General features: G+C 39.0%; 1 protein-coding gene across 1 annotated transcript in view; it reads left to right on the top strand.

The window, feature by feature from the left end:
• The first annotated feature begins 1,605 nt into the window (after window positions 1–1,605).
• Window positions 1,606–24,233, top strand: part of CATSPER3 (cation channel sperm associated 3) — a 34,877-nt gene continuing 12,249 nt past the window's right edge. Inside the window, exons 1-2 of the mRNA XM_032425215.1 lie at window positions 1,606–2,087; window positions 4,808–4,961. Of these exons, the coding sequence (XP_032281106.1) occupies window positions 1,987–2,087; window positions 4,808–4,961 (255 nt within the window). The 5' untranslated portion in view covers window positions 1,606–1,986. The remainder of the gene's footprint in view (window positions 2,088–4,807; window positions 4,962–24,233) is intronic.

Here is a 24,233-nt window from a genome sequence, read left to right as displayed (position 1 = left end):
GGGTGGCGCCCACGTTGGGCACAGTGTGAGTTGCTGCCAAAAGGGCCGAGGAGGTGCCCCTTTGGCTTCTTATCCCAGGGTGCCTGTCATGCCCACCTGCCCGTGAGAAAATATGGATGATTTCAGTAGGCCCTGGAGAAGCTTGTCACGTCTGATTGTGCCCACCAGCTGGAGTTCCATTCCCAGACTAGATGTGTTCATCAGTGACTTCAGAAACCACATTCAGCTGTGCTTGGCTGTGCTGATGGGGCATTCTAACAACAACTGGACTTCTCTCTGCTGCTTCCAGCTGGCCATCTTTCCTCACCCCTCCAAGCATCGTGAAAGAATTCTTCACATCCTTAATCTCCTCTCCATTTCTCCCCCAAAGTGTGCTTTGATGCTTCAAGAGGGAAGGCATGGAAGTATACCATTGGGGTTCCTGGAGATGGACTTCCACCATGCTCAGCTGTTTGAGCGAGCGTAAGGATCCCTGATGCCGTTCATTTGTATATTCCTACAGCATACAGCTACCAAGGGCCTTCTATGTCCCCCAACTTGAGTAGACACATTGATGTATTGGGGCAGGTGGAAACAGATTCAGGTGGAGAACTAATTCAGGCTTTCTCCCAGCAGCTGCTCCAGGTGGCCACTGTGGGGATATTGGGCATGAGCCCAGAATGCATTAGGGGCCATATGACCAAAGGAGGCAGTAGGAGGTATAGGAGGAGCTGATCCCCGAGGAAGAGAATGTAGAGTGGGAAGATGAGGCTAAAGTTTGAATCTTGGGGACATGAGTTGAAGTGATTCTTAGCACTTCACTGTTGATGATTTTAAATGCAGAAATTGAGTAAATAAGATGTTATTTCCCAGTTCAGTGTATTGGTTGCCTACAAGAGTGTTTTCCTACCAGGAACAGTCATATACATTTGTTTTAGAATGCCTGGGACTACAGAACTATTGCAGTGATTACTTGCTTTTCTTATGGCTCAAGAATTTATGTTCCCAGGAATGTGACCAGTTTAACCACTAAAGGTTTAGTACAACAGAGGGCTACCCAGATCCCTCTGTCTAGATTTGCCTTGGAAGCCAAAGGGATTAGGAAAGGAAAGCAAGGAGAATATATCAATCCCAAGAATTGAATAGAGCAAAAACCCTATGGCTCTTGTACTTAAAATATCTCAGCCCCACAGGCTCATCCCCTGTGCTTTAGGAGGGTCGTATATGCATGTTACAGGCCCCCCCGTAAGCTAGTGCTGGGCATGGCTGACCTTCTGTGTTCCTCCTTTTTCTTGTGTTCTAGCCCCAACCCATCAAAATCTTTTCTGTCCGTCCTGATGTTTCCAGTCCTGTGCCCTGGATGTATGCTCTTGGCTCTTAGAACCCCAGAGAACTTTGCTTTTCCCTCTTATATGACCCTTAACTTAGTCTTAACACATTATTAAGGGATTTTGTCTATCAGATGTGGATACTTCTTTTTTTTTAAGATTTTATTTTTTATCTGAGAGAGAGAGAGAATGAGCAGTGGGGAGGGGCAGAGAGGGAGAGAGAGAGAAATAGACTCCTTACTAAGCAGGAAGCCCAATGTGGGGCTTGATCCCAGGACCCGGAGATCATTACCTGAGCCGAAGGCAGATGCCTAACCAACTGAGCCACCCAGGTGCCCCCAGAGAAAGGAAGGGCTTTTGTCTGCTCTAGCTCTGGTATCTCTCAGATTTAGCCTGGAGTTTCACAGTTCCTGTGTACTTGTATCCCTTTCACTGAACTGAGGTGCTTAGTCTCCCTGGGAAGACAGGATCTCAGCATAGATCAGCTAGGGAGTATTTGACTCTGGGGGCCTGCAGGCTAGTAATATATTAGAATGCCCAAGAACGACATCATAAAGCAAGAGTTCCTTTTGTGGGCCCTGCTCTGTGGCCTCTTGGAATCTAGATGCCAAGGAAATCCCTAAGCAGAGATTTTCTGTTGGATGATCAAAGCAAGGAATAAAAATTGAGAATTTGGAAAATGTCTCAACAGTTTCATTACCAGAACAATAGAAGAGTCACTTCTAGCTCGCTCTTGGATAATCCATCAGTGGCATTCTGTGCGAGATTCGGGAAATTTCAGTAAATATTCTTTCTTTCTTTTTTTTTTTTTAAATTTATTCATGAGAGACACAGAGAGAGAGGCAGAGGCAGAGGGAGAAAGAGGCTCCCTGCAGAACAGGGAGCCCGGTGCGGGACTTGATCCCAAGAGCCTGGGATCATGACCTGATCCGAAGGTAGATGCTTAACTGAGCCACCCAGGTACCCCAAATGTTCTTTATTTCTATTGCTTGTTAAAAAATGTGCAAATGGCAGCTTGGGGATATTTGGCTGCCCAAAGCGAGGTGCATGCCCTTGACGGTCTGCCTTCTCTCAACTGGTGAGGTTCGTGAAGGCTCAGACAAACATTTTGTTTCTTTGGCTTTAATATCACGACTGGCTAGTTAAGTCAGCATTCGGTCATGCTCTTACTTGACCCATACACTGAATTTGACTCTGTTTAGTCCTTTTATCTTTTTGTCCTTTTTACTTTGCTTTTATTAACTGCTGTGTTAGAAAATTTGAAGGTTTTTTGGAGGTAATAGACCTGATCTCAAAACAGACAATGAAAATTATACATCTTGTTTTTATAGATTATGAAAGTACATACATTCTGTATTTACTGTTAGGAGAGTGTGTTCATTTGTTACATATAATGGGAAAAAATAATACAGACTTTTTGAGAAAAATTGGAAAGCATAGATAAATATAATATAATATAAAATAAGCATATATAAATATAATATAAAAAGAATTACTGTGGGCGCCTGGGTGGCTCAGTTGGTTAAGCGACTGCCTTCGGCTCAGGTCATGATCCTGGAGTCCCTGGATCGAGTCCCGCATCGGGCTCCCTGCTCGGCAGGGAGTCTGCTTCTCCCTCTGACCCTCCCTCCTCTCATGTGCTTGCTCTCTCATTCTCTCTCTCTCAAATAAATAAATAAAAAAATCTTTAAAAAAAAAAAAAAAAAAAGAATTACTGTAAGCTTACCATCCATAGGCAGACACTCAACATTTTGGCAGGTGTCTTGCTCAGTTTTTTCTACCTGTTTTTGCACAGTTGAAATAATACCGAGTAGAGAATTTTATATCTTGTCTTGTTTTTGTGTTTTGCTATCCAGTGGATCATAAACATTTTTTTAAGCCATGAAAAATGCACAGGCATATTTTAGTATCTATATAATATTCCATGAGATGGATATGCCATCATGTACTTAACCAGTCTTTCTTGTTAGACTTTTAAATTAAACTGTTTCCAAGTTCTTGCTACTGTAAGTAATGCTGGGATGAACATGTTTGGCCAGAGCCACTTCATTCCAGATTGCATTCTCTTGGGGTAGGTTCCTTGGATTGGAGGTTAAAAGTAGTTCTAAGGCTTTTCAGAGGAGTTGGACGATTTACACGCCCCCTGGCAGTTTATGAGACTGCCTCATCACACCACACTGTTGCCAGCATTAGATACTATTACATTTAAATCTTTGCTAATTTTGTAAACAAAAATAATGGCTGTCCCTAATTTGCATCCCCCCTGCCCTGTTAGTTGTGCTACTGAACATTTTGGGGAGGTTCATTACCATTTGAACTTATTTCATGAATTGACTGTGTGTTTGCCCATTTTTTCTTAGGGTGTCCAGTTTGTTTTTTTATCATTGATTTGTGAACACTTGTATGGGTGATGATTTGATTATTACCAGTTTTTCCTACTAGACTGACAATATTTAGTTTTGTTCTCCTTATGTCCACAGTGTCTGCTGTCTGCTCTCTTGCCTGGCATTAGTAATCACTCAGTAAAAATTTATTGAAGGAGTAAATGAAGATAATGCTTTGTTTTGCTTGAGAAGGACTAGTAATCATTTTTTTTCCCCCCAGAGGTCTAAAAGAAGGAACTAAGTAACTGAGTGGGGACAGATCAACTCAGGGGTCATCATACATATTTTATTTATTTTTTATTATGATTTATTTATTTATTTATTTTCAAGATTTTATTTATTTATTTGACAGAGAGAGACACAGCGAGAGAGGGAACACAAGCACGGGGAGTGGGAGAGGGAGAAGCAGGCTTCCCTCGGAGCAGGGAGCCTGATGCGGGGCTTGATCCTGGGACCCTGGGGTCATGACCTGAGCCGAAGGCAGATGCTTAACGACTGAGCCACCCAGGCGCCCCTCATCATACATATTTTAGTCGTCATTCAGTCAGCATTGTGTTGCAATTAAAAAAGCCACACATTTATTTAAGTAATCTCTACACCCAATGTGGGGCTCAAACTCAGAATCGCTTGTTCTACTGACTGAGCTAGCCAGGTGTCCTGCATTGTGTTGCAATTATTTATTTATTTATTATTTTTTTTTATTGTTTATTTTTAAATTTTTATTAATTTTTAATTTTAATTTATTTTAATTTTAATTTATTTTATTATAAATTTATTTTTAAAGTTTTTATTTATTTATTTGACAGAGAGATAGACAGAGCCAGAGAGCACAAGCGGAGAGAATGGCAGAGGGAGAGGGAGAAGCAGGCTGGTGCACTGAGCAGGGAGCTCGGATGTGGGACTCGATCCCAGGACCCTGGGATCATGACCTGAGCCGAAGGCAGACGCTTAACCATCTGAGCCACCCAGGCGCCTCTGTGTTGCAATTTAAAAGTATATTTAAATTTATATTCACAGAGGGGAGAAAGCAGAACCTCATCTCTACAAAAAGTATGTAATGTTTGGGATCTAGTTCTGTTGTAAGATAATCATACCTCTTATTCAACTTTTTGACAGGAGGAGAGATTCTCAGTGTCAGGCATTTGTGAAGAGAGTCATAATGAGTCGTCTTTTTAAGATGATTATGATTAGCATCGTCTCATTGAATGCCTTTTTTGTGGTCTTGTGGACTGATTATAATACAAAATACAACTTGTTCAGACTTTTTGAGGTAAGCAGACAAAATGGGTAAAGTTTCTTCTGTTTCATCCTTTTTATTTGTGAAAATGTTATAAGATTTTTAAGGCATTTTGTTCAAGAAAATTTCCCATAGAAAAGCTCTAAGGACTTCAAAAATAGACTCTAAAATCTGGAAAGATGGGAGCAATAGTAGCAGTGGTGACATGGTTTTTTAATCTCTCCGAATTTCCTCCTAAAAAAAAAAAGAAAAACAACCTGGAGCACACCTGGGTGGCTCAGTCCAGTTAAGCATTCAGCTCTCGGTTTTGGCTCAGGTCATGACCTCAGGGTTGTGAGGTTGAGCCCCGTGTCAGGCTCCGCACTCAGCAGGGAATCTGCTTGGGATTCTCTCCCTCTTTCCTTCCCCCGCGTGCGTGCGCTCTTTCTCTCGCTCTAAAAATAAATAAATCAATCTTGAAAAAAACAAAATGGAGCAACTTGGGAGCAAAACCAAAACCCATGGGCAAGACTGAAATCAAAACTAGTTAAAAAGGTATCCCTACTATGAGCCACAACTGCACAGTATTAGCCTCTGAGGGAGAGGAAGCAGAGGACGTTCAATAAATACTAATTGGAAAATATGGGCTGATGTGAGAACAGCATTTTTTAATTAGCATATACTGTATTATTAGTATATAAGGTAGAATTTAAGCAATCTCAAATTACTTAATTTAAGGTAGCATTTAGTGATGCATCAGTTGCATATAACACCCAGTGCTCATTACCTCAAGGGCCCTCCTTAATGCCCGTCACCCTATTACCCCATCCCCCACCCACCTCCCCTTCAGCGACCCTCAGTTTGTTTCCTATAGTTCAGAGTCTCTTATGGTTTGTCTCCCTCCCTCTTTTTATCTTATTTTATTTTTCCTTCCTTTCCCCTATGTTCATCTGTTTTGTTTCTTAAATTCCACATGTGAGTGAAATGATATGGTATTTGCCTTTCATTGACTGACTTATTTCAATGTAGTTCCATCTACATTGTTACAAATGGCAAGATTTCATTCTTTTTAATGGCTGAGTAATATTTCATTGTATATATATACCACATCTTCTTTATCCATTCATCTGTCGGTGAACGGTATTTGATATTGGGAAGGGTGTTGTTCAATCCAGTACTGGGTTAGTGCAAGAGGTTCCTGGTAATTTCTGAAGGGTGTAGAACAGTCTGGACCTTGTGAACTCTGAAGAGTGACCAGCCAAAGCTCCCTTCAGGGACATTCCCCTCCCCTCCCCGCCCCTGCTCCCCATCCACTTAGAAGAAATAATGGGAGTGGAATAAAAATTGAGCAGGGTAGAGACCCAGAGATGAAGAAAGAGAAGGTCCAGATAAAATTGGAGGAGGGGAATGGAACGAAGAAACCTTAAAAATCAAGCTAGCACATCTTTAAAACAGAAGAGGGAGTTACGTAAAGTTAGAACCACACATTTTAAAAGTTCAGGAAAAGTAATGTCATAGGAAAAAGTATATTATAAAGAGATGGAGGTAAAATCCCACACAGAATTATTATGAAATGAGAAAAGAGAATAAATTGGAGAATAATATCCCTGTAGATAGTAGAAGCCCACCACAAAGACATGTCCACAAAACAGATAAAAACTGTAGCATCTTTCTTTTTTTTTTTTAAAGATTTTATTTATTTATTTGAGAGAGAGAGACACAGCGAGAGAGGGAACACAAGCAGGGGGAGTGGGAGAAGGAGAAGCAGGCTTCCTGCTGAGTAGGGAGCCGATTCAGGGCTCCATCCCAGGACGCTGGGATCATGACCTGAGCCGTAGGCAGACGCTTAACAACTGACCCACCCAGACGCCCCTGTAGCATCTTATTTCAAAACAAGGTAAATGTTTAATAAAATGATACGAAATAGGAAAGAACAGAGGCAAAGTGACAAAACTCAGGAAAGAGTTAGAAATAAAAGTCATTTCAAAAATGAAGATGCAGCTAAGAGCAATAAACACAACAGGTAATAGCTTAAGAGAAATACTGGATTAATGAAAGAGATTTTAATTTTTTTAAAAAATTTATTTATTTATTTATTTAATTTTATTTTTTTTGAGAGAGAGAGAGTGAGAGAGCACACAAGCCAGGGGAGGGGCAGAGGGAGAAGCAGATTCCCTGCTGAGCAGGGAGCCTGATGTAGGACTTGATCCCAGGACCCTGGGATCGTGACCAGAGCTGAAGGCAGATGCTCAACCGACTGAGTCACCCAGATGCCCAAGGAAGAGATTTTTAAAAATCAATCATAAGTGAAGAAATAAAAAGGATTCAAGAGAAAATAATGAATATTGAGAATGGGGGAAGGGGTGCCTGGCTGTCTCAGTTGGTGGAACATGCGGCTCTTGATCTTGGGGTTGTGAGTTTGAGCCCCACGTTGGGTGTAGGTTACTTAAAAATAAAATTAAAAAAAAAAGTAAAAAGAAAAAAAGTTAAAAAAGAAAAGACAGTGGGGGGTGGGGAGGAAGAAAAGATCCAACATAAGGATAATAGGAGTCCCTGATTTGAAACACCAACAAAGTAAAGGGATGGAACAAACACAAATCTATAATCTCAGAAATGTTACCTGAAATAAAAGAATTGAAATTCAGTATTGAAAGAGCACATGTTACACACCTGAGAATATGGATTTAGAACAACAATCACTGAAACATTCTAGTAAAATTATTGGACTCTAAATGAAAGGGGGGTGGAAGAAACTGAGCATCTGGGCAAAGAGGCTGCTAAGGAAAGGGAAAGTATTGGCAGACTTTGCTATGGTAACGCTTTATGCTAAAGGAAAACATTTAAGATACTTCAGGGAAGAAAATGTGAACCAAGAATTCTAGATCCATTTTATTTTATTTTATTTATTTTAAAGATTTTATTTATTTATTTATTTATTTGACAGAGAGACACACAGCGAGAGAGGGAACACAAGCAGGGGGAGTGGGAGAGGGAGAAGTAGGCTTCCCGCTGAGCAGGGAGCCCAATGCGGGGCTCCATCCCAGGACCCTGGGACCATGACCTGAGCCGAAGGCAGAGGCTTAACCGACTGAGCCACCCAGGCGCCCCTCTAGATCCATTTTAATTGACTTTCAAGTATAACACACACAGAGAGACTGTCATCAATCATGAAAACACTTGGGTGATAGTGTTCCCTTGAGCCCTTCCTTTGGTAAAGAATAAGTTGCAGCCAACCAAAATGACTAGAGATGCATCAACATTACGATGAGTGATGAGCATTAAATGCAGTTATTGGTAGAATTAATCATAATTGTGGGCTAACAAGGAGAGAATACAACATATAATGAATCTATCCTCTGACAGTGAAGACACAGTACAACTCAAAAATGGAGGAGAGTGGGGAGAGTTAATGCCAAAAAAATTTTAAACCATTTTTAGAAGTCAACTTAGTGGAGATACTATTAGTAGTGCCATTTTGAGACTGTTGTGTGTGTAATATGGGATAAAGCAGATGGGCAAATATGGGACAGTTTAGTTCTGTTACCCTCTTTGTTCTTGAGAACCAGTATACTCATGGAAGAAAGGAGAAACAGAGGTAATACAGACAAAGCTAAGTAAAAACCCTCTAGTTTGACATTTAAGTTGGAAGCATCAGGATAAATAAAGTATTTTATCCTTAACCATGAAAGACCTATAACACTGACCACTCAGCAATTATGCAGCCATAGTGCTCACAATTCATGTGATGTTGAAATACCATTTCTCACTAAAAACAAACTAGGGATTTTTAGAGAAATGATTGACCATAAGTCAAGGTAAAAAACATACCAGATGAGTCAGGAATATCTTGTCATACACATAGCAAGGAAGCTGTCAAAGATTACTGGGGTCATGTCAAAAGGACTCAGGAGACAACTTGAAGAGGCTGCTACGCGCCAAAGATGGGACACTTTGGGCTTCAATAAGGATGATAATTAAAATGGATTGGAATGCCTCAAACAGTCCATAAGTTTATAATGATACCCAAAACTAACTGGTCACTTTTGAAGGGTAATAAGGAACTAATTTTTATCTTTAAAACTATTAAGAGAAAGAGTCAAGGATTACTGACCTTATATGAACCATATTACTGAGTAACCATACAGTCAGTAAGGGAAACTCTATAGAAATATCCCAGTTAATAAATGAAAAGGGAGGGGTGCCTGGGTGGCTCAGTCGTTAAGCGTCTGCCTTTGGCTCAGGTCATGATCCCAGGGTCCTGGGATCGAGCCCCGCATTGGGCTCCCTGCTCAGCGGGAAGCCTGCTTCTCCCTCTCCCGCTCCCCCTGCTTGTGTTCCCTCTCTCTCGTTGTGTCTCTCTCTGTCAAATAAATAAAATCTTAAAAAAAATAAATGAAAAGGGAAATGATAGAAGTAGAGTATCACTATTTTCAACCCCCAGCGAAGAAATGGATCTAGGCAATGAGCATGAGTGGCTGCTACCATCATAAAAGGGGAGGCAAGCAGATATATGCCTGCTATGAAAGAACAGAACCTATAATCTTGCCAAAGAGATGAAACCTGAATCTGATCTAGTCTTTGGATCCAACTACCTGTTTCTGGAAAATAGAGGACAGGGGAGCATGCTGAGCTGCACCATGAGTGTGTAGTCAGCAAAAGCCAGACTGGGAAATTCTACCAGTCAAACTGCCTGGATTCATCAACAGGTAAATTGAAAGGAAAAAAGGAATGGAAGACTTGAAAGACATCAAATTAAAAAAAAAAAACTTAAAGGGCAAGACTAAAGTATTAGTTCCAGGGATGTATACATGGGTTCCTATCTATAGAGAAATGCAAGAGAGTGATTACTGTGAAAATCAGGATAGTGGTTAATGTGGGGGAAAGGGAGGAGGTTGTAACTGGGATGGTGCACGTGGAGGACTTTTGGGATAGCTGGTGAACAAAGTTGTATTTCTTGACCCAGGTGGTAGTTACAGGGGTGTTGGCCTTGTAACAGTCCATTAGGCTATATATTTGTTTGTGTGGTTCTCTATGTATGTTTTGCTGTATAATAAAGTGGTTAAAAATGTACTCTATCTTCATTTATAGTAAATAACAAATTTCTTTCTTGGTGGTAAAAATGGTCAGCATCAACACAATGTGGGGTCAGAGGTCATGGAGGTGGTGATGTGAGGGTCAGTGTCCATTTGGCACCACTTCTGTGAACCTGTTGGTATGGCAGTGCATCTACCCCAGCATTCTGCAGTGTTTGGTAATGGACCGTAGAACATCATGGTAGGTATGGCACTCGATAGGAGTCAGGGGAAGAGCCGAGTTGAGGAATCTGAATCTTTGATTGCCCTCCAGAGGCCATGTGGGTCACAAAACATACGGACCCTGGTTTGCAAGCCTGGGGGACGTTCTGTGCTGTGGAAGGGATGCAGATTTCAGTGTTACAGAAATTGGGGCTTTTGGCAAGTTACTTAATCTCAAAATTGTTCAGCTCAACATTTGTAAAGTGATGTTATTAATGCACACAGGATGGCTGAGATCATTGGATAACATGTATGAAAACCCTTGATTAACTATGAAACTCTGAGAAATTATTACCATTTTGGAGGATCTCAATGAAAGTATCAGGAAGGTCCTGGACCTGAGATCCAGGAGGATCTCAATGAAAGTATCAGGAAGGTCCTGAGAAGACCCTGTCACCTCTGGAAAGTCTTGAGACTCTGCCAGCAGGAAATGAAGGCTAAGGCAGAGGTGTAAACTGCTGGACTATTAAATGTATGCCCCAACACTCAACCTCATGGCAAAGGCTGGGAGACTTAGTGGGTCCAGGCATTTACAGAAATATCTGTGCATTCATTAGCAGACCATTAAGTTAGCTGAGTGGGTCTTTGGCCACACATAACAAAGAATACAGACTTTGCAGAAATACTTCTGGAAAGTCCCTTAAAAAAAAATGGCAACAATAACAAAATTCTAGGGAGAGGGGATCATCTGATGTCCAGGGTTCCAATTTTATATAATTTAAAATATCCACTTTCTAACAACAACAAAAAATCTTGAAACATGCATGTTTGGCCCCTACAAAAGCAAATAAAAGTACAGTCAGCAGAAACTGTCCCTGAGGAAGCCCCTTTCTTAGGCTTACTAAGCAAAGATTTTTAAATTAGAGCTTGTAAATATGTTCAAAGGACTCAAGAAAAATAATTCTATCTAAAGAACTAAAGGAAAGTATGAGAGGAATGTCTCACCAAATAGAGAATATGAATAAAGAGAGAAATTGTTAAAAAGAGCAAAATAGAAATTCTTTAGTTGAGAAGTACAATAATTGAAATGAAAAATTCACTAGAGGAATTCAGTAGCAGATTTGAGCTAGTGGAGGAAGGAATTGAAAAACAGATAGGTCAATTGAGATTCTCCAGTGTGAGGAACAGAAAGAAAAATGAAGGAATAAAAGTGAGCAGAGACATGTGGAACACCATTAAATAAAAAAGGTGTCCCAGGAGACAAGAGAAAGGGCAGAAAAAAAAATACAAAGGAATAATGGCCAAAAATTCCCTAAATTTGATGAAAAACATTAATCCACACATCCAAAAATATCAGCAAACTCTAAGAATAGACTCAGAAATTCATCTAGACACATCATAAACAAACTGTTGAAAGAGAATTTGAGAGTACCAGTGGAGAAGTGATTCATCACATACAAAGGATCCTCAATAAAATTAATGCTGATTTATCACTGGAAACTACAGTGGCCAGAAGGCAGTGGGATATTGTATTCAAAGTGCTGAAAGGAAAAGACTGTCAGCCAAGAATTCTACATCCAGAAAACCCATCCTTCAAAAATAAAGATGAGTGATGTCAGTGAAAATGGTAAGAGTAGGTAGCTCTAAGGGTCCATCTGTCCATAGAAATACCGGAAAAGGGGCAAAAACTGTCAGAACTCTGGAAAACAGTCAAAGGTTTATAGTAAATGACTGAACAGTGAATCAAGAAAGCCAACTTTTTTCTGTTTTTTTAAAAAGATTATTTTATTTTTTTTAAAAAAGATTTTATTTATTTATTTGTCAGAGAGAGAGTGCATGCATAAGCAGGGGGAGGGGCAGACGGAGAAGCAGGCTCCCCGCTGAGCAGGGAGCCCGATGTGGGACTCGATCCCAGGACCCCAGGATCATGACCTGAGCTGAAGGCATATGTTTAACTGACTGAGCCACCCAGGCATCCCAAAGATTATTTATTTTAGAGAGCGAGTGTGAGCGAGTGGAGGGGGGAGGGGCAGAGGGAGAAGGAGAGAGAATCCGAAGCAGACTCCCTGCTGAGCTTGGAGCCCAACCTGGGGCTTGTCACAGGGCTCCATCTCATGACTGAGATCATGACCTGAGCTGAAACCAAGAGTTGGGTGCTTAACCAACTGCACCACCCAGGCGTCCCAAGAAAGAGTAAACTTAAAAGATAAGAAAACTTTGCAACATTTTAATTTGTCCCTGACCCACTCCCCTCCTCAGCATGGTGATTGCCCTCAAGATGGCAGCCTAAGTTCTCATTGTAGGACTCTGGTCTCTTTGGGTCCAGAAGCAGCAGAGCAGACCTTGTTTTTTTTGTTTGTTTGTTTTTTGTTTGTTTGTTTTTTGTTTTTTCTGCAGACCTTGTTCTTAAAGAGTTGTATTGTCTATTTTGACCTTCAGGGCTACCTGAAGGACTGATGCAAGGCTATTACCTTTGTTTTGCCTAACTTGGAACTTTCTCAGTGCGGAAAGGTAACTCTGTAGAGAGCATTTCTCAAAAGCAATGAGCGGCAAATGAATAACCCACCGCCATCTGGGGCAAAACAACAACAACAACAAACCAGTTGATATAAACAAAGGACATGCTGAAAACCTGAGAAGAAAATCCAGGAGAGAGAGTTTTTGGAAAATGAAGGCATTAACAAGCTCCCATATATATGGGAGAGTTTAGAGAGCCATAAATGCCCAGGGCAGGACACACTCTTAGAAGAGACCTGAGAAGACCCTAAGTTTTCACCTCTGGCTGATCTTTAGGCTCAGTGCAAGTAGGGAGTGAAGGCTAAGGTAGAGTTATAAATGACTTGGCTAAGCATTAGAGGAGTCCCCCAACACAGAGCCATTCTGCAAAGACTACGAGGGTTTCTTTTTTCTTTCCCTCCCTCCCTCCCTTCCCCTTTCCTCTCTTTCTCTCTTGTTCCTTCCTCCCTTCCTCCTTTTCTTCTTTTTGCTTGAGGCATTTAAGAAGATCTCTCCTTAAGCACTAGCTAAAGGAAGACACTTCGAAGACCATACATGACAAAGAATATAGTTTAAAAAAATATTTTAGGATTTTACTTTTAAGTAATCTCTACACTCAATGTGGGGCTTGAATCCACAACCCTGAGATCGAGAGTCACATGCTTTACCAACTGAGCCAGCAGGCTCCCTGCAAAGAGTACAGATTGATTGATTGATTGATTGATTTAATTTTATTCACTTTAAAGATTTTATTTGTGAGAGAGAGAGAGAGAGAGCACAAGCAGGGGTAGCGGCAGGCAGAGGGAGAAGCAGGTTCCCTGCTGAGCAAGGATCCTGATGCGGGGCTCAATCCCAGGACCCTGGAATCATGACCTGCGCCGAAGGCAGACGCTTAACTGACTTAACCACCCAGGTGTCCCAAGAATACAGTTTTAACAAAACTGTTTAGACAGGCCACTAAACAAACAACTGCTACCCACAAAAAGCAACAAACTCTGAGGAAAGGGAAGAATCTGAATTTTTAGAGTTACTACACTGTAGTAGTGCCTGGGTGGCTCAGTTGGTTGGGCTTCTGCCTTTGGCTCAGGTCATGATCTTAGGGTTCTGGGATCAAGCCCCATGTGGGGCTCCCCCCTCAGCAGGGAGTCTGCTTCTCTCTCTCCCTCTGCCCCTCCCCCTGCTCGTTCTCTCGCTCTCAAATAAATAAAATCTTTTAAAAAAGAGTTATTACATCGTAATATTTAAAATGTCTAGTTTCAGGGGCACCTGGTTGGCTCAGATGGTTAAGCATCTGCCTTTGGCTCAGGTCATGATCCCAGAGTCCTGGGATCGAGCCCTGCATTGGGCTCCCTGCTTGGTGGGGAGCCTGCTTCTGCCTCCCCCTCTGTTGTTCCCCCTGCTTGTGTTCTCTCGCTCTCTGTGTCAAATAAATAAAATCTCTAAAAAAAATAAATGTCTAGTTCTAAAAATTTAAGCATGCAAAAAAACCAAGTAGATATGGCTTTTATACAGAAGAATTGAATAGAAACTGTCCCTGAGGGGCGCCTGGGTGGCTCAGTCGTTAAGCAACTGCCTTCAGCTCAGGTCGTGATCCCAGGGTCCTGGGATCGAGCCCCGCATCGGGCTCCTTGCTCAGCAGGAAGCCTGCTTCTCCCTCTCCCTCTGCCTGCTGCTCCACCTGCTTGTGCTCACTCTCTCTGTCAAATAAATAAAATAAATAATCTTTTTTTTTAAAATTTTTTTTATTGTTATGTTAATCCCCATACATTACATCATTAGTTTTAGATATAGTGTTCCATGATTCATTGTTTGTGCATAACACCCAGTGCTCCATGCAGAACATGCCCTCCTCAATACCCATCACCAGGCTAACCCATCCTCCCAACCCCCTCCCCTCTAGAACCCTCAGTTTGTTTTTCAGAGTCCATTGTCTCTCATGGTTCTTCTCCCCCTCCGATTTCCCCCCCTTCATTCTTCCCCTCCTGCTACATTCTTCTTCTTCTTTTTTTCTTTCTTAACATATATTGCATTAATAAAATAAATAATCTTAAAAAAAAAAAAGAAACTGTCCCTGAGAAAGCATAGACATTGGAATTACTAGACAAAGACTTCAGTAAGTCCACTGTGTAAAATATGCTCAGGGAGCTAAAAGAAATCATGGCGAAGAGCTAAAGGTAACCAGGAGAACAATGTGTCAAGAATGAGAGAATATCAATAAAGAGATAGAAATTATAACCAACCAGAATCAAACAAATTCTGGAGCTGAAAAGTACAATAACTGAAAAATTCACTGGAGGGTTCAAGAGCAGATTTGAGCAGGTGGAAGAAATAATCAGTGAAATAGACAAATCTATTGGACTTAATCTGAGGAACAGAAAGAATAGAGAATGAAGATAAATGAACAGAGTTTAAGAGACCTGTGGGACACAATCAAACATATCAACATATACCTATTGGAAGTTCCAGAAGGAGAGGAAAGAGAGGGAAAGAGGCAGAAAGAATATTTGAAAAAATAATAGCTAAAAATTTCCCAGATTTGATAAAGGATATACACATCCAAGAATCTCTGTAAATTCCAAGGACAAACACATAGAGATCTACACTGAGACACGTAACTGAGCTGTCAAAAGCCAAAGACAAAGAGAATCTTGAAAGCACCAAGAGAGGAGAAACTTGTCACATACAAGGAATTCTTAGTAAGATTAGCAGCTGGTTTCTCCTCAGAAACTATGGAAGACAGAAGTAAGTGACAGAACATATTTCAAGTACTGCGAGAGAAATATTGTTGACCAAAAATTCTATATCCAGCAAAACTGTCTTTCAAAAAATGAAGGAGTGGGGTGCCTGGGTGGCTCAGCCAGTTAAGCGTCTGACTCTTGATTTCAGCTCAGGTCTTGATCTCAGGGTCATGAGTTCAAGCCCTACATTGGGCTCCATGCCCACCATGGAGTGTACTGGGGAAAAAAAAAGGAGAAATTAAGACATTTCCAGATACACAAAAGCTGAGGGAGTTTGCTGCTAGAAGCTCTACAAGAAATGCTGAAGATAGTCTTTTAGGTGGAAATGAAACTAGACAGTAACTTGAAGCCACTGACAGAAGAAACTACATAGGTAAATATTTAAAAGGCCAGTATTATATTTTTGGTTTGTAACTGTAATACATATACATACACACACCATATATATATTTATATATATAAACCACATATATATATGCATATATATATATGGTTTAAAATACAAATGCATAAAACAATAATTACAGTTAATGGGTGCACAATGTATAAAAATGTATTTTGTGACAACAAAAATGTAAGAGGTGGGGATGGAGCTCTAAGGAAACAGAATTATTATATACTATTGAAGCTAAGGTTGTATTAATTAAAAATAGATTGTTACAAGTTTAAGAGCTTAATTGTAATCATGAGAGTAACCACCAAGAAAATAACAAAAAAATATACAGAAGAAGAATGAGAAAGGAATCCAAGTGGTATACTACAAAAGAATCAAGCACAAAAGAAAGCTGTAATGGAGGAATGAAGGAACAAAAAAGATGTGACATATATACAACAAATCACAAAATGGCAGAGGTATTTCTTCTTTATCAGTAATTACTTTAATGTAGAGGAATTGAGCTCTCTAACTAGGACAGAATGGGTTATTTTTTTAAAATCCAAATATATGTTGTCTACAAAAGATTTATTTGAGATCCAAAGATACAAATAGGTTGAAAGTAAAAGAATGGAGAAAGATATTCCATGCAACTAGGAATGAAAAGAGAGCTGGGTTGGCTATATGAATATCAGACAAAATAGATATTAAGGCAAAAACTGAGAGACAAGGGCATTATATATTGACAAAAAGGTCAATTCACCAAGAAAATACAATGATTTTTCTCAAATGTACATGGAGCATTCTCCAGGATAGACCATATGTTAGGCCATAAAACAAGATGCAATAAATTTAAAAACATTTAAATCATACAAAGTATTTTTCTGACAACAATGGAATGAAACTGGAAATGAGTAACAGCAGGAAAACTGGAAATTTTTCAGATATATGGAAACACTCTTAAATAGCCAATAGGTCAAAGAAGAAATCACAAGGGAGATTAGAAAGTACTTTAAGGTAAATGAAAATGAACACACAACCTAACACATAAGGAATATAGTCAATAATACTGTAATAACTTTGTATGATGACAAATGGTAACTACACTTACTATGGTGAGCATTTCATAATGTATATAAATGTCAAATCACTGTTGTACACCTGAAACTAATATAATATTGTATGTCAATATACTTGAACTTAAACATAATAAAACAGGATGCAGCAAAAGCAGTGCTCAGAGGGAAATACATACCTGTAGATGCCTGCATTAGGAAAGAGAAAAGATCTTACATTAATAACCTAACTTTAGACCTTAAGGAACTAGAAAAAGAAGAGCAAACCAAACCAAAAGCTAGCAGAAAGAAGAAAATAAAAAAGATTAGAGTGAGATAAACATAATAGAGAAGAGACGAAATTAACAAATTCAAAATTTCATTTTTTGAAGAGATCGACAAAATCGACAACTTAGATTGACTAAAGAAAATGAGAGAAGACTCTAATTACTAATAATAGAAATGACAGTTGGGACATTACTACTGAACTAATAGAAATAAAAAGGGTTATAGGAGAATACTATAAACAATTGGATGCCAACAAATTAGACAACCTAGATGAAATGGACAAATCCTAGAAACATACTAACTGCAAAACTGACTGAAGAAAAAAATAGAAAACTGACATTGGAACAGACCTATAATAAGTAAAGAGGTTAAATCGCTAATCAAAAATCTCCCAACAAAGAAATGCCCAGGACCAGAGGGCTTCACTAGTTAATTTTCTCCTGCATTTATTTATTTATTTATTTATGAGAGACAGAGAGACCACAGGCAGGAGGAAGGGCAGAGGGAGAGGGAGAAGCAGATTCTCTGCTGAGCAGGGAGTCCAACTCAGGGCTCGATCCCAGACCCCTGGAATCATGACCTGAGCCAAAGGCAGATGCTTAACTGACTGAGCCACCCAGGCTTCCCTTTCCCCTGCATTTAAAGAAGAATGAATACTAATGCTTTTGAAACTTCCAAAAAATAGAAGAGGATAGAACACTTTTGAATTCATTACATCAGTCGAGCATTACCCTGATACCAAAGCCAAAGACATCACAAGGAAAGAAAACCATAGACAGATATTCCGTATGAATACAGATGCAAAAATCCTCATGGAGATACTAACAAACTGAATCCAACAGCATACTTTAAAGGATTATACACCATGATCATGACACCATGATTCATTACTAGATTTATCCCTGGAATGCCTTCAACATATGAAAGTCAGTCAGTGTAATACACCAGTAGAATGAAGGAAAGAAAATCCATGTTTGCATCAGTTCTTACTGAATAAGAATTTGACAAAATCCAATACCCTTTCATGATTTAAAAACAAACAAACAACAAACCAAACAAAACTTAACAAACTAGAAATAGAAGGGAAATTCCTTAACCTGATAATGGGTATTTATGAAAAAATCCAGTTAACATCATACTCAGGGGTGAAAGATTGGAAATCTTTCTAATCTAAATAAGATCAGAAAAAAGACAAAGATGCCTGCTTTCTCCATTTTTAAAAATTATGCTGGAAGTCCTAGCCAAAGCAATTAAGAAAAAGTAATAAGATGTATTCAAATTGGAAAGGAAAAATTTTGATTATCTTTGTTTGCATGTGCCTTGATATTATGTATAGAGAATCCCAAAGAATACACACACCCCTATTAGGACTATTAAACTGAGCAAAGTTGTAGGACACAAGGTCAACAACAATAATCAGACATATTTCTATATATGAACAATGAACAATCTGAAAAATAAATTAAGAAAATTCAACTTACAAAAGCATCCAAAATAATAAAATACCTAGGACTAGATTTCATCAAGGAGATGAGAGATGTGTGTCCTGAAAACTACAGAACATTGATGAAAGAAATAAGACCAACAATAATGGAAAGACATCCTGTATTCATGGATTAGAAGACTTGTTAAGACTTGTTACAGGGGTACCTTGATGGCTCAGTTGGTTAAGCGACTGACTTCGGCTCAAGTTATGATATTGGGGTCCTGAGATTGGACCCTGAATCAGGCTTTTCACTCAGTGGGGAGTCTGCTTGTCCCTCTGCCCCTCCCCCTGCTTATACTCTCTCTCTCAAATGGGTAGATAAAATCTTAAAAAAAAAACAAAGACTTGTTACAAAGACTACCCAGAGAGACCTACAAATTCAATGCAATCCCTATCAAAATTTCAAGACCTTTTTTAAAAAAAGAAACTAAAAAATAAATTCTCAAATTCATATGAATGTGCAAAGCTCCTTGAGTAGCCAAAACAATATTGCATATGAAGAACAGACTTGGAGGACTTGCACTTTCTGACTTCAAAACTTACTACAGAGATACTGTAATCAAAACAGTGTGGTACTGTCATAAGAATAAACATAGACCTTTGGAATACAATTGAAATTCTAGGGATAAAACCAAATTAGGTATGGTTAATTGATTTTCGACAAGAATGCCAAGACCATTTAGTTGGGGCAGGAATAGTCTCTTCATCATATGGTTCTAGGACAACTTGATATCCACATGCAAAGAATAAACTTGGTCCCCTACCTTACACCGTATTCAAAATTTAACTCAAAATGGGTCAACGTCCTAAATATAAAAGCTAGAATTCTTAGAAGAAACAGGGGTAAATGTTCATGACCTTGAATTTGGCAATAGATGCTTAGGTATGATGCCAAAAGCACATGCTTTTGTTAAAGGGAAAACAGATAAATTAGACCTCATTAAATAAAAACATTTGTGAGTCTCAGGGAACTCTCAAGAGAGTGAATAGATAAGCCACAGAAAGGGAGAAAATATTTGCACATCATGAATCTGATAAACGGTTAACATGCAGACTATATAAAGAGCTCCCACAACTCAACAGTAATAACATCAACCACAAAATAAACAACCCAATTTAAAAATATCCAAAGAACTTGAGTAGACATTTCTCTAAGGAAGATATGCAAATGACCAATAAGCACATTAAAAGATGTTCAAAATCACTAGTCATTAGAATGGGAAATGTAAATCAAAATCATAATAAGATACAACTCCACACCCTAGTTATTACAGCTGTTATAAAATCAGAAACTGTGAAATGGAAAAGAGCAAGTGTTGGTGATGTGGACATGAAGAAGTTAGAACCCTTGTGCATTGCTGGTGTGAATGTAAAATCATGTAGCTGCTCTAGAAAACATCTCAAAAAGTTAAACATAGAATTGCCATATGATCCAGCAATTCCACTTCCAAGTATATACGCAAAAGAATCGGAAACAGGGACTCAGATTCTTGTACACCAGTGTTCATGGCACCATTGTTCACAGTAGCCAAAAGGTGGAAGCAAATCACATGTTCGTTGGCTGATGAATGGATAAAGAAAATGTGTCTATACATAAAATGGAATATTATTCAGCCTTAAAAAAGAATGAAATTGTGATACATGCTACAGTGTGGATAAACCTTGAATGCATTATGCTAAGTGAAATAAAACAGGTATAAAAGGGCAAACATTGTATGGTTTCATCTATACGAAGTACCTAGAACAGGAAAATTCAGACAGAAAATAGAATGGAGTTTCCTGGGGGGCTGGGGGAGAGGGGAATGTGAAATTACTGTTTATTGGTACAGGGCTTCTCCTTGGGAGGATGAAATAGTTCTGGAAACAGATGGTGGTGATGGTTGCACAATATTGTGAATGCACTTAATTCCACTGAATTGATTGTACACATAAAATTGGTTAAATATGGTAATTTTCATGTTATGTATATATTTTATCATAATAAAGAACAAAGGTTATGAATACTCAAAACTAACCCCCTTTTCATTGAATTTTCCATTTTAAAATGATGAATTTTATGGTACATGAATTATACCTCAATTTTAAAAATTAATGAGCTGACCTTTTGGAAAAGAGCAACAGAATAAGATCAAAAAGAAGGAAAAAGGAAGGAAAAGTAGAAGAAAAAAAGGAAAGTAGAAAAAAGGAAATAATAAAGATAAGAGCAAAAATTAATGAAATAGAAAGCAAAGATTCAATGGCAAGTATCAACAAAGCCAAAGTTAGACCTTAGAAAACAATTTTAAAATAACTTTGTTCATGAGACAAGACAAATGGAAGCCCTGAATCATGTTAGGGGTTTTTTTTGTTTAAGATTTTTTATTTATTCATTTGAGAGAGAGAGAAGGCAAGAGTATAAGCAGGGGGGAGCGGCAGAGGGAGAAGCAGGCTCCTCGCTGTGCAGTGAGCCCTATGTGGGGCTCGATCCCAGGACCCCGCGATCATGACCTGAGCCGAAGGCAGATGCCTGATCGATGGAGTCACCCATGTGCCTTATATTAGGGATTTAAAAGGAAAATTACAGATACAGTAGATATCAGTAATCTAATAATTTTATGCCAATGAATTTGAAAACCTAGCTGAAATAAGATATTCTAGAAAAAATTTATAAAACTGATTTTCAATAAAAAAGCAAAAACCTGAAATAATCTTTATATGTCTTTATATTTCTTTTAATAGCTACAAAGCATTGAATTAGTAGTTAAAACTTTATCCCTGAAACCACAAACTAACCTGGACTAGATGGTTTTACATTCATGGAAATACAATTCCAAACATATAAAATGCTTGCAGTGATTAGATAAATGAGTATATCTGCCCTGCCCACAGACAGTTCATCTTGTGAGGCTAGTAAAACCATCATGCCAAACTAGACAAGGATAGTATGAGAAAGAAAAATTATACCCAATTATATGAACATTAACACAAAAATCCCAAACAGAACATTAGGAAACTGAATTAGAAAATGGATGAAAAAGAGTATATATCATTGCCAAATTTTTTTTTCAAGAATTCAAGTATTAGAAAAACCTACATATTTTATTAACCAGCTTAAAACATTAAAGGAGAAAACAACCCCATAAGATAATTTCAAAAGAAGCAGAAAAAGTTTATCATAAATATCCTTCAATATAAAAACTTAGCGGGGCACCTGGGTGGCTCAGTTGGTTAAGGATCTGCCTTTGGCTCAGGTCATGATCTCAGGGTCCTGGGATTGAGCCCCATGTCAGGCTCCCTGCTCAGTGGGGAGTCTGTGTCTTCCTCTCCCTCTTCCCCCGCTCGTGCTCTCTCTCTAATAAATAAATTTTTTAAAAATCTAAAAAAAAAGAGATAAAAGCTTAGCAAACTAGGAATAGAAAGGACTTATTTTTAACCCAATTAAGGGTACCTATGTAAAACTTGTATCAAAGTTCACACACAGTGATGAAACTTTAGCAGTATTCTCTTTCAAGGTTTAGAAAAATACTGTCATTTCTGCATAGAACTCCCAAAAGAATCTGGAAAAAAATTGTTAATTAATAAAGTTAATACTAAATAATAAAGCTAATAATTATAAAGTCCAGCAAATTTGCTGGATATATGATTAATAAATAAAATTAATTACATTTAATATATCAGCTATAAAACAGCACTTCTAATAACAAAATATGAAAAGTACTTAGACAAAAGATTTAATAAAATCTAATAAATCTCAAAAGGTGTGTGATTTTTAAAAAATTTTATCTGAGAAAAAGAGAGCAAGAGCACAAGAGGGGGGAAGGACAGAGGGAGAAGCAGGTACCCTGCTAAGCAGGGAGCTCAGCATGGGGCTTGATCCCAGGACCCCAGGATCATAACCCAAGCTAAAGGCAGACACTTTTTTTTTTTTTTTTAAGATTTTACTTATTTGACAGAGAGAGACAGCGAGAGAGGGAACACAAGCAGGGGGAGTGGGAGAGGGAGAAGCAGGCTTCCTGCTGAGCAGGGAGCCCGATGCGGGGCTCGAACCCAGGACCCCGGGATCATGACCTGAACTGAGGCAGATGCTTAACGACTGAGCCACCCAGGCACCCCTAAAGGCAGACACTTAACCAACTGAGCCACCCAGGTGCCCCAGATTTGTGTGATCTTTAAGGAGAAAACAATTCAAATATATGAAGGTTGTTTAAAGAAGACAAAGAAATGGAAAGATCTATCAGACCATGGATAGAAAGGCTCAGTTTCTTAGAGGTGCAGTCTCCCCAAATTAGTCCATAAAATCAATGCAATTCCAATAAGAAATAAAGGCAGAGTGTTTTTTATGGGTTGCCAAAAGCTGATGCTGAAATTAAGAGAACAAAATGAAAGAGTAAAAGCAAACAAGATGACTTTGAAAGTTAAAAGGGGAGAGAAGGCTAGACTTACCAGATAACCAGACTTTGTGTAGAGCTTTCGCAATGAAGGCAGGGTGAGGAGGCAGTAGACAGAGAGGCCAGTGCAACAGGGAAGAGTGCTGGGAAACAGACCCTGGTCCATACTGAGACAGCGTACCTGTCAGGGGGCGCTGTGGGCGAGTAGCCAAGGGGTGCCTTCTGCAGGAAACAGTACTGGGACCCTTCGTTGTGCATATGGAGAAAGCGTGTCACTGGAACTTGGCCTCACAGCAGACACAACTGGGTCAAAGACCCGACGTGGAAGTGACACTTCAAAATGTTTAGAAGAAAATACAGAATACTTGTATGATCTCAGGAGGGGAAGGTTTCTTAAAATACAAAATATATGTCATGAAAAAATGGTTTGGTTCATTTGATTCCATTAAGATTTTAAACTTCTGTTCATCAAAAGATCATTGAAAAAGTGAAAACATAAGTCAGCATCAGAGAAGGTATTTGCAACACATATAACAGGTAAAGGATCAGGATTCAAAATATCTGAAAAATTGATTGTTGTGCAGGCCAATAAGAAAAAAAATCCAGCAGAGAATTTGGCCAAAGATAAGAAACAGGCAGTTTACAATTTAAACATATAAAAAGATGTCCAGCTTCATTAATTAGAGAAATGACAAATAAAATAAAAAGTAAGATACCATTACATATTCATCAGACTGACAAAAATGGAGAAGTTCAACAGAGGGAAGTGTTGGTAAGCTCTTAAAGCAGTAGAAACATTGTGGTATTAAATTGGTACAATAGCTTCAGAAAACACATCTCACTATCCAGTGAAGTTGAAGGTGCTCATATCCTACAACTCGCTAATTCCACTTCTAGGTCTGTAACCGAGGGAAGCTTTACACGTGGATATGATAAACTGTACACCAATTACTCACCCTTTTTGTCCTGTTACGCTGTTTGTAATAGTAAAAATTACCAACAAGCCAAATATCACCCAATGGGTAACTAGATAAATGAATTACAGTATTTTCATGAGTGGTATTGCTACATAGTAAAACTATAAACTAGGTTTACACATATCAACATTGATGAATCTCATAGTTTTATTTATTTTTAGAGGTATTTATCCATTTAGGGGTGCCTGGGTGGCTCAGTTGGTTAAGCATCTGCCTCCAGCTCAGGTCATGATCTGGGGTTCCTGGGATTGAGCCCAGCATAGGGCTCCCTGCTCAGCGGGAAGCCTGCTTCTCCCTTGCCCCCGCCCCCCT

The sequence above is a fragment of the Phoca vitulina genome, unplaced genomic scaffold, assembly GCF_004348235.1.
Source record: "Phoca vitulina isolate PV1807 unplaced genomic scaffold, GSC_HSeal_1.0 scaffold32, whole genome shotgun sequence".
Lineage (NCBI taxonomy): Eukaryota > Metazoa > Chordata > Mammalia > Carnivora > Phocidae > Phoca > Phoca vitulina.
Note: the sequence above shows the minus strand (reverse complement) of the source record. Positions and strands in the feature narration are given on the sequence as shown.